Genomic DNA, 11,455 nt, shown 5'->3' with positions numbered 1-11,455 from the left:
GACAACAGACATAGAAGCACAACCCCTGTTATGACATGATGCTATTATAGACAGGACTGAGCTGAGGGCATGGGCTCTGCTTACACCACCATACTCATTTAGAAAATGTAGCCCTGCTCTACTCTGCCTGGCTTCAATAAAGCCTTGTGGGAGGACAGGCACGGGAAAGGCAAAATAGCTTTGCCTACATTTCATTCTGTGCCTTCTCTCCACCTTTGGACTGATTTAGAGAGAAATCCATACAATGCAGGAATAATGGGCCTGTCTTTCTGTCCACATAAGAAGGGAAATCACCTTTACTTTTAAAGGTCACAGTGAGCACTTCCCTTTAAATTGTGTGAATGATATTGTTCCACATACGTAAGAAGGTGAAATGAAATGCTAACCTCAGAGAAGTCTTGATTCATTGCCTTTCAGAATCTTACTTTTTAACACTCTATTGAATGCTGTCTTTTTTTTTCTTTATTTTTTTTTTATTATTTTTAATGAGATAACTTCAGAGTCTTGTAGTAAAGATTCTGAAAAGGTGACTTGTAGTGACCATCACTTGATTTGCAATGACTCCTAAAGAAATTTGTGCTCTTGGGAAAAAATCTCCTCTGGAGCAAATACATTCTGAAGCATATAATCTAGTTATACAAGTGTACTGTATCTATCTACCATTCGTTCATCCAAGAAACACATTATCATTATATCCCTGACTAACAACTATAAGCTGTCCTGAAAAAAAAAACAAAAACAACCAAACCCCCCAAACTAAAAAAAAAAAAAAGACCAACCCAAAACCTCTACTTCTTTCCAATTTAGAAAGATACATTCAGTTTCCTTTTACATTAATGAGGGCTGCTTTTTCTGCTTTTCCAGGTAAAACACAGGTTATGGGTGAAATCAAGATTGCATTAAAGAAGGAAATGAAGACAGATGGAGAACAGCTGATAGTAGAAATCCTCCAGTGCAGAAATATCACATACAAATTTAAATCTCCAGATCATCTACCAGGTAACACACATAAACCAGCTTCATGATACTTTGAAAACATTAAATAGGATGTATCTGAAGTCAATTAACATCACCACTAAAATGGGAAAGAAAACTTTTTCTTAACCAGAATGACATATAGGATTCTTTTTGAAGTGCTTTTTTTTCTCCTACGAGCAACTTTAATGAAAGTAAAAACATTTTGTAGAAGCAAATTAACTCTCAGAAGTTAATCCTCTTTTTAATTTACTTTTGATTCTTAAAAATTAATCCATTTTTAACTTTAATAAAAATTATAACTCTCTAGGTTATTAAAGAACAATTATATTTAGTGAAAAATTGTACTTTGGTGAAAAAGCTTTTTAAAAATTAAAAACTCATGTTAATAATAATATTTTCACACATACATAAAGACATCGAGTTATTTGTTCCTTTAATGACAGCATTGTAAACACAAATTAATTCCCTTGGATTTAGTATGATGATTCCATTTCTACACCATGTGAATGAGAACAGAATACGGTTCTGGAAAGTACCATGCTCTGTTTCTTCACAACACTTCCATTGAAATCGTTAGCAACAACGATTATCTAAAAGCTTCTGTATGTAACTTGTTGAACTGTTATTCCCCAGACCTGTATGTGAAGCTGTATGTTGTCAATATCTCTACCCAAAAGAGAGTAATTAAGAAGAAAACCAGGGTATGCAGGCATGACCGAGAGCCTTCATTCAATGAAACGTTTAGATTTAACTTGAGTCCTGCTGGGCATTCTCTTCAGGTAATTCTGCATTTTATTAAAACCTAATTTTGGGTGTTTTCCATGCTGTGCTATGGGCATTTGAGATCAATCTTCTACCCCAGTTGTTTGCTGAAAAGAGAAAATTACAAAGGAAATAGTACAATTACATAATAATGGAAATATCAGGCTGGAGGAGACTTTAAAAGATTTAATCCATCACCCCACACTGAGGAAGGGTGTTTATAGACTGGGCCTGAAAGTTTTAGGCTTGTTCTTAAAATCCCCTAGAGAAGGGTGTTATGCATGTCTTCCAAAAAAGCTTTTCTATGTATTTAGAAAGTATAGTGTAATATGTAAGTTAAATATGCCATATTTTTAAATTAAGTTAGCTCATCCTTAAGTATCCTCACAAAGAACAGAGGAAAACTGATCTGCTTTCTTTTTATAAAAAAGGTTTGCACATTCAAAGTTTATTGTCATATCTCTCCTCTCTATTTTTCCAGGCTAAGTAAACCAAATTTCTTTGATATGTCCTGTAGCTTAAATGTCTAATCATTTTACCATTCTCTTCAGTTCTTCAACTTCTTTAAAAGTTGTGGTGCCTCAAATTAGAAACAATAGTAATAACCTCAGACATTGCAGAATTACTGATTATGCCAAGTCAAATATTCTCTGTGTACATTTGTAAAGGAGATGATGGTATTTTCAGTCTTTGGCACGTCAAATGATGTGTGGAACTGATTCAGGAATAGTCCCTTTTCTGTGTTTTAGTTGCTTAGACAGATATGATCATTTGGTCAGATTTGCTTTTTTAGATGGGTACGATTCACTTTACCTACCTTCATTTACTTTCACATGAGTAGATAACTAACCTAAGCCATAGTCAGTCTTCCTCTAGTCGGTGGAAATAGATGAACAATTCCAGGGGTATCTACATGCTAATCTTAAGAGTAAGTGGGAGGAACTGTTGGGCATACCAGCATCCACTTAATGTACCTTTAAATCTGGAAGACCAACATAAACAAGCCAGCTAAATTTTGATGACTAAAGTTAGACTGGATTATTTAAGTGACTATGTTAGGCTTATTGGTTGTATCATTAAAATTAAAGCCAAAATGGATGTTGCTTACAAAACAAGGCCAAAAAAATAGATACTGTTTTTCCTGTGTTAAGGTGTCCCAACTTCCTTATTGATTCAATAGATTCGGTAAGACTATTTAAGGTATTATATTACCCAGGAAAATCCAGAGTGGTCAATTAAGTCTTACTAAAGTTTAAGAGCTAAAATTCCTGTGAAAACTTTACTTTCAGTGGTGGTTTGAAGAGGAAACCTTAAGGGGTGAGTAGATGAGTAAAGAAGAACCCACAGAGTCCTATGGAAAAATAAGCCATCAAGTTGTTTAGGAAGGAGATAGTGAGGGAGGTAGACATAGGAACAGTCAGCCTGAAACTTGGCAACAACTCCTCAGAAACTGTGATATGTACTGGTGCTACACACTAGACCTAAGAGAATGAAGGCTGTAAAAGTAGCAAGGAACAAGTTTAAAACAAAACTAAGTGGTTTTTATTCACACAACTTGGAGTTGGAGGTGCAAAATTTATTGCAGTAATATATGTGGATGCTAAATATTTTCATGGAAAAAGTAACTGAAGAAAATGATTGGACAAATTCATGGGCAGAATCCCTCATAGTCTGTTAAATATAAACATAACACTTGTGAGTCAGGAAGTCAATCGTCCACAGATGATAGCAGGTATTTTGGGAAAGTACCACTACCTGACTGTCCCATTCTTATATTCTGCCTTATACACTGCCCTATACACTTTCAGAAACAGAGTATTTGCCTGGAGAGATCTTTAATCTGACTCACTGCATCTGTTTTTATATGCTCTTCATACTTATCAGTCAATTTGTTCCTATGGCAAAGCATGAAGCTGGCTGATTTGAATGCTCAATTTGAGTGATGAACATTTAGGGGCAAAGAGATGGACATTGTCAAAAGAGATTTGAGGGTGAGGGAAATGAAACAAAACCAGAAGGTACAGAACAAAAATGGAACTGGGAGATTAAGGGAGGAAATAAGATCAGAGAGAGGGCGTAAATTGAGATCAAACATGGTAATCAAAGAAGGCACACTGTAAAGATACACGAGAACCACCTGGAGGCAGAAGTTAGGACAAGGGTCTGCACTCTATATATGTATCTATATATAGCCATAAAAATAGGACCATGGGTTATATTGAGAAAAAAAGAAAAAACAAAGAAGAGAGAAGAAAAGAAAAGCTAGAATCACCCAGTCAAGGCTATTGGGAATAAGGAAAAAACCTGCTGAAGATTAGAAATTAAGACTAGCTGATTCAGGATAACAAGTCTGGTATTTAAAGCCTGGAGCAGGGAATAAACAAGGCTGAAAGACAGACAAGCTAGAGAAAACAGGTGCTACGGATCCAGCTGGGAGGAGTGTAGAAAAGGATCAAGGACAGAAGTGATGAAAAATTTGTTTGAAATTTTTTCTGTCCCAAAACTGTTGATGTGTCAGAATGAAAACATTCTGCAGAAAACATTTTGACAGGTTTCAGATAGGCACTTGCTTCAGCCCCTGACAGCTTGCTTGCTCGCTTCCCTGATTTCCCTGCTCCTTGGTAACCCACCTGGGACCCTTCTGGAAAGCACTAAGGTCCTGGCTCCTTTGCCTTGTTCCCTGGCTGGCTCCTGGCTGACTGGCTTGCTGCAATTAGAAATGCATAATGTCCTATGTGGGGGTAATCAGAAAAATGAATGTTTTTCACTGATGTTCTGGTTTGGCTTGCCACGTTCTGGGCTGCCCATTCCTTCCGGAAACACTGAAACAAGTGACCTAGAAAACCACCAGCAGTGGAGGCAGGCTGCCTATTTCCCCCAAGGATGGGCTTTCTGATGAGTGAAGTAAAGTGGAGTTCTCTAATAGCTCAGTGCCTAACAGTCATTTGGTCTTCCCTCCTCAAACCTATTGACTAATGGACATGTAGGTGTCTAAGCTGTCTGGGGACACACCATTCTTGCCAATTAACATCAAAATTGGCCAGGGAACTGGGAAGACTCATCCACAAAAATTATTGTAAATTCCATCCCTTTTTTTTTTCTTTTTTTTTTTTTAATTTCCATTTTAATGTAAAGTTTGCATTTTTTACTTTGTTTCCCAAACCAGAATGGAAAATTTTCAAAAATATTGAAGTTCTTTATTACTGGAAACTCTAGTTCTTCTACAGTTCTGTTACATGTCTACTACCATATGGTCTCTTCCAGCATCTCGGTGGAGTACAAAATCCTTGAGTTCTGCCATTCTTCTGTTAGCCTAGATCTTTGAAACCAAGCAACAAAATGTCCTATTTTCTCTCTTGCTGGTTCACACGCAGGGTGACAGCCTCCTACTGTTATCAGTTACTTCCCTTACTCATTGCCAGTGGTCTGCTCAGTGACTGTGAATATTACAAACCTGCTGCTAATCCTATCATGGAAAAGCAATTTTTCATGAGTTCTTTTTCTTTTTGAAAAACTTCAGAAGTTGATTTAAAAAAAAAGCACTGTGCTTGTTAATTCCGTTAGTCAATAATTAAGAAATACTAAAATTTATCTTAATGTGTAGCTATGAATCACTCCCTTGAGTATATACACTTTCAAATTTATTTCTCCCACGTAGAATGAACCCATAGATCCACAGAATTAATCAAGTCCTTCAGAGAAGTCTATTGCTCGCATGACATGAACCTGTTTACCTGAAAAACATGTGCCTATATGATATATATCATGGAGTGACTTGAACACCCAGCCTGCATAGCTCACATAAGTGCTGGGGCGATTCCCTGTCCTTCCCACTCTCCATGGCTGGGCAAGCAAGAGCCATAAGACCAGACACAATGGCTCTCGGCAGAGACACAGCGGGAGTGAGATTTCAGTCTAACTCTACATTTTAGGTTAGACTACCGCTTGCTGAGGTCAGAAACAGAACTCTGGACTTTCTCAGACACTAGCCTGCTCTGAGTTACAGCCCTCTGACTTCCACGTGCTTAGAAAGTGCTGGTACTTCACCTGCATAAAGCTTTACCCTGTAACTTAAAACTTGACCTTGTGTTTGTCTTTGGTAACCAGCAGGTGAACAAATTGCTCACTAAAGTTCAAGTTTGTCATCTTCTAGTTGCTATGTCCCATGATAATAAAATAGAAGAGAGGGACGGTTCAATTTTCACTAGGCTTGCTTTCTACTGAGAGGGTGACTTTATATAAAGGCTTATGGTCACCATTTCTTTTCTCTCCTGTGTGTACCAAATCAGAGCTCGACATTTCTGAATCTTTCATGTTTGCTAGCAAATGCAGTATGTCAATATGCACATTGATAATCATTTTTTATTATTATTATTTTCCCAGATTCTACTTGTCTCCAATGGAGGGAAGTTTATGAAAAAGACGCTGATTGGGGAAGCTTATATCTGGCTTGACAAAGTGGATCTAAGGAAAAGAATAGTAAACTGGCACAAACTGTTGGTCAGCTCCACACAAACACACTGAGCAGAGCTGTCTGCTTAGGGCACAAAACCTGCAGAGTCTGCTATTAACAGCATCACTCCAAGACTATAGTTTGATATCATTGTGTTTAGCTAGTCTTTCAGAATACAAAGTAGAAAAGAGCAGTCTCGGGGCTACATAGCACACTTAAATGAGGGCTAGTACACTTGTTTTGCTGCACAAGACAGCAAAGTAAAAGAAAACCTGGGCCCAGAAGTTAAAGTGAGGCTGTTTGAAATGAAGACTGATACGAGGGCCGCATGTTGTTGGACTCTTTGTGAAGAGAGTACCTGTGAAGGAAATAATGAAGGCTGGAAGGCAGGTGTCAATGCAGAGTTCGGCTGCAGCTGGAGGTAGAGTGATGGAAAGAGCAGCCTGGTTTCCCGTGCAGCCAGAAGGTGATCATTTTATGCAAAAGCACCTAGGGTGATTGACTTTCCAAATCTCACTTATCAGAAGTGCAAAACTTGTTCTTCTGCACGTTAGGATCTCTGATAATTTGCTGTAGTGAGATTACGCCACTTGACACAAACTGCAAGGCGTTTGCAAGAGTGGTAATGTTATTTTACATTACTTTGTTCCTTCTTTCTTTTTCCTTCAAAAAATATGCCATGGAGAATCAGATCTGATTGTTTCATTTGTTTCTGTATGTTAGCAATGAATATAAACCACTGTCCTAGAATGTAATGGAAAAAACTATATTAATGGTCTATAATTTGGGATGTGGTTTTAAAGAGAAAGGACAAGATGTAAACTAAACTACATCAGGAAAAAAAAACGCTATTTTGATCTCAGTGACACTGTACTTCACCCTACTCTTTGAATCAGCAGTTTTAAAAAAGTTTGTAATTGAAGAGACTTAAGCAGTGGGACTAACACAATTATTTCAACTAGTCCTTCCATTCTTCAGCAACCAACCTTATTCTGAAATTGTACAGAGACAATGAATTCTAGGCTATTTTGTAGGCACTGTGGAGCAGTAGACCCCCCGCGCTAACACCAACCCATTCGGTGCAGGGCTCTGTATCAATACCAGTGACACACTTGAAATCTAAGGGGAAGGAATAACAAGGCAGTTACTGCCTGGATGCTGTCACATTAGAGAGAATTAAGAATATCCTTTTGCTATCTCAGGTGAATGTATGAGTATAAACCACTCAACAGCATGGCTTCTCAGTTAGGAAAGAAGTAAATAGGAAGGTAACTTGCAATGTGTAAGACTGTGTCAGCATTTCCATGCTTGAAGTCCTACTTTCAGAGGCTTGAAGCTGAGCAGTTAGCTCACTTGGGAAGAAACTAATGCTGAGAATGGCTTAGGCTAGTTGTTGTATTTTCCCTTGTACCATTTTTGAAGAAGAAGGGAGAGCTTTTTCTCCCATTCCTAAAATTATATGTTTCTTTAAAAAACAAGAATCAATATGGTACTAGCTCCCATGTTTCTCAGAAGTGGTTTAATATTTCACAGCTTCATTAAAAAGTATTTTCCCTGGAAATATTACCTCATGACCTTAGCATATTTAAAAAGAAAATTACTAAACTTTTGCACTTCAGACGTTTATTTTTCTTGCCCAATAAGGACATTTCACAAATTATTTGATGTACGTCTTCTTATATTTTCTGAATATATGTAGTACACTTCCACAGGGTGTGTGAGACCAACTGAAAATATTATTGTTCTGGAAAATAACATACACTTTAAAAAAAGGAAGAATAAGGCTCAGTTTATTCAGAAGCTGGACTGACTGCGAAAAAGCTACACCATTTAATCTGGTGACACTTGCCACATACAGTTTTTGATTTATCTTTGTCAACTTAAAATAACAACATGGAAAAGGAATAGGAGAAGAAATACACAGAAGGTATTAATGATACACACACCAAGGAAACTCCTGTTAAGTTATCGATAACCTGCTGGTAGCCTGCTTAACTTGCAAGCAGAGCAATCTTACCAAAATCTTACTAGCTATCTTAAAAACACAACATCACTGACAGTGGAAGTAGGATGTGTGCTTTAATGTTGAATTTTATGCTTTGACCAGTATATGTATACCCTACCTCTCATATATTTTAAAAATAGTCCTCTGGAGTTATTGTAAACATCCTATATGTTTTGATGTTGTGTATGTTTTTATAACAAGTTAAATACTTCAAAGGAAATATTCCCAGTCAAACCAAAAAATCCTATGTGGATATATTTGACGTATGTGTTGCTCTTTTGGTGGGTTATTTTGCATTTCTGATGGCTATAGTGAGTTCTTTCTTTGAAAAAAGACCAAAAAAAAAAAAAAAAAAAAATCCAGTTTCAATTACTGTGTGAAGTACAAGCCATGAGGTGTGCAATTTTGTGTGAACTGCTGGTAATTTTGTTCTTGTTAAGATTTATAATAAAGACAGCAAGTCACGCTGGTAGTTGCTATGGAGATTTCCAGCAGGAACAAGCACTATCTGGCTGCCTTACTGGGAAGCCTGTAATCATCACTCTTAATTGAGAAAGTGGATAGGAGTGCTTTGCTTTCACACACATACAAATGCGGCCAATATTTTTATTAAACAGTTGTGTTGGGTGGTATAGCTGCAGCTGTATGGAACAGCTACCTTTGCAGGGTAATCAGCTGTCAGCAACTGATTTATTTCAAGCATCTTTGATTCTCTGAACAACACACAAAATGTTTCTGCATGTTGAAATGGCAGTTTTGAACTCCTATGATGAAACGCAGAGTAGAGTTTGTCAGGAATGCGGCACTGCCTTGGCCAGCTGCAGCAAGGACAGAGCTCCTTTGGTGCCACCCGGGATGGGCTAGTGACAGATCTGGGCCCACACACTCCCTCTTTTCTGAGGCAGCATCATTTGGAGGTCAGAGGATGCTTCCAAAGTGTGCCAAGTCCCTTTTTTTGACCAAATTTCTAGGTTGTACTGGAATCACTCTATGCAACACAGATTCATGTTTGAATGCATTTATTTCTTTTTTTTTTTTTTGTTCTATGAATGAAGTCAGGAAAAACTCTCTTGTGACAATGTTTTTTAAAAAATAATCAAACAAGGACTATTAGTATTTTTTTACTTTTTTGTATATATCTCAGTATATTTTTTTCACTTTTTTCTCATTAATTTTTGTTTCTTTTATCTGGCCAAAAGTGCTTAGATGTGGCAACAGCTTTTATCATTTCTGAGTGATTGATTATTAAGGAGTTCACACATTTATATGATTGCTTTGAAGACACATATTGCAGAGAGGCAATAGCAGAGGCATTTTAATTATTTTTATTCATAAACCTGCTGAGTCAACAGAGATTGAAGCTGCTTTGTTCAAGGCCTTGTATAGTGGAAACAAGCTGAAAAATGAGCAAAAGCACAGTGTGTGTGTTTACAAATGACAGGGATTTCTAATGTTATCATTATTATTATTATGCATACAATGAGCAGCAAACAGTCACATTTTTTTTCTAGGTTAAAGCTAGACATGAGAGTTTCTATGATGAATGTTGAGCTAGTTCTTTATCATTACGCTTTAAAGGGATAGTATCCAGGGGCAATGAGTGCTGCTTCTTTATTATTACCCATGTTTTTACATTACATGGATCCCAGTGGAAGAAAAAAAAATTAATCCGAACCAGTTGAGGTCAACAACAACCAATCTCTTGACTTAAACTGGCTTTAAATTAAGACCTACAAAATATTTGAGTTATTTTTCTGGATCCTGGATGTTTGCATGGTTAGGTTGTGGGATACGGTAGCTGGTAACCAGCTGATATTGATTCTTACTTTGAGGATGATGATGAAGAAAAAGAAGACATCTATTATATTGTAAGCTAGTGTGTGCCCAATAGAGATTATTTAATCAGGATTTAGTTTCATGGAGATATCATAAAGATGTTAATAGTATTTTTTTAAATTATTATTTGAATCATAACTGACACTATTTTGAAGTACTTTATTTTCATTGCTACAATGTTGAATGTCCCAGATTTCATTATTTAAGTATATATCTAGATATGTACATACCTATGTGAATAACAGAGAAAATTTGCATTTGTGTGAGTGTAACTTATAAAGGTAATGCAACAGAGAGGAAATTTAGTGTAAGTATCCACCTACATTATATTTAAACCCTAGTCCTACACGCCTTGTGAATTTTCAGTACACCTGGCATGTAAGACCAATTGCTCTTTATGATACATGTTGCCTTTTGAAGGAAAACAGAAGGAATACGTGAAACCGGATACTCTCTCTTTAAATCATAAGAAGCATTTTAATGTTTTCTATATGTTCAGTTTTATTATTTTGAAAAGATTAATAAGCAAATATATTGATGAGCTCAAAAGTTATAATATATATAGATATCCATAACTCAAAATAGATGATTTCAGCAAAAGCTGTTTTCTTAATTTGTTACCCTGTAAATAAGTATACATTTTTGTAAAACAAACTGAGTTTAAATTATTGACTCCATCTGACATCCAAGCATGTGAATGTGTCCTTATTTGATTGTATCTTATAGATGTTCAGTGATGTGCTCAGGTGCTCAACAATGGCTGACTAGCGTGTGTGCTGTCATGCTATGGACAACGTGTACAGCATACCCAATGTTTAAAAAAATCCAAAACCACACAAAAAAAACCCACAAAAAAAGATTAGTCCTTGGAGAAATGTAATGTTTCCACAGTGAATGTTGCATGCATAGATGGTGGTTTGTTGATATTCATTTTGGCTTGAATTTCTTTTAATTTTCATTTTGCTTCCAGATTCATCAAGAAAAATAATACAGACTTGTTCTAAAGGTTGTAAAAACTGAAAAAAAAGCGGTATGAGAATTGTATAAAATTGCTTGTAAATCTGTCTCAGTTTTCACTTTATGTATAAATCCATGTCATGGTTTTGTGATTGTATACAGGATGTATCTTGAGAACTTATGCAAATTGTGCTGTATAAAGGCTGTTATCCCAGTCTGACAAATAAATATTTAAAATACCTGCTTTGGTTTCTTTTCACTAATTAACACAAAAATCTATTTTGCTGGTTCAGAGTTCCCATTTGTTGACCACAGTGGTTTTATTGTGATACACTATACACTCCGCCCATATTCATCTGTCCTATTTTGGCATTAGTACACCTCCCAGGCTATCACTAATGTCCCATGTTTAATTTTGAAATAAGGAATGGTTAGTTCACCAAAACTTTTCTTCAAACAAGTCA

General features: G+C 36.4%; 1 protein-coding gene across 1 annotated transcript; it reads left to right on the top strand.

Annotated features, from left to right (window-relative positions):
- The first annotated feature begins 868 nt into the window (after nucleotides 1-868).
- On the top strand, nucleotides 869-6,540 carry LOC104165530 (protein piccolo-like). Its single transcript, XM_009705180.1, has 3 exons — nucleotides 869-999; nucleotides 1,612-1,757; nucleotides 6,124-6,540. Exons 1-3 carry the CDS (start codon nucleotides 879-881, stop codon nucleotides 6,262-6,264), a joined length of 408 nt encoding a protein of 135 aa, XP_009703482.1. The 5' UTR covers nucleotides 869-878; the 3' UTR covers nucleotides 6,265-6,540.
- Nucleotides 6,541-11,455: the final 4,915 nt, after the last annotated feature.

Source organism: Cariama cristata, unplaced genomic scaffold (assembly GCF_000690535.1).
Source record: "Cariama cristata isolate BGI_N322 unplaced genomic scaffold, ASM69053v1 scaffold14018, whole genome shotgun sequence".
In the NCBI taxonomy this organism is placed as follows: domain Eukaryota; kingdom Metazoa; phylum Chordata; class Aves; order Cariamiformes; family Cariamidae; genus Cariama; species Cariama cristata.
Note: the sequence above shows the minus strand (reverse complement) of the source record. Positions and strands in the feature narration are given on the sequence as shown.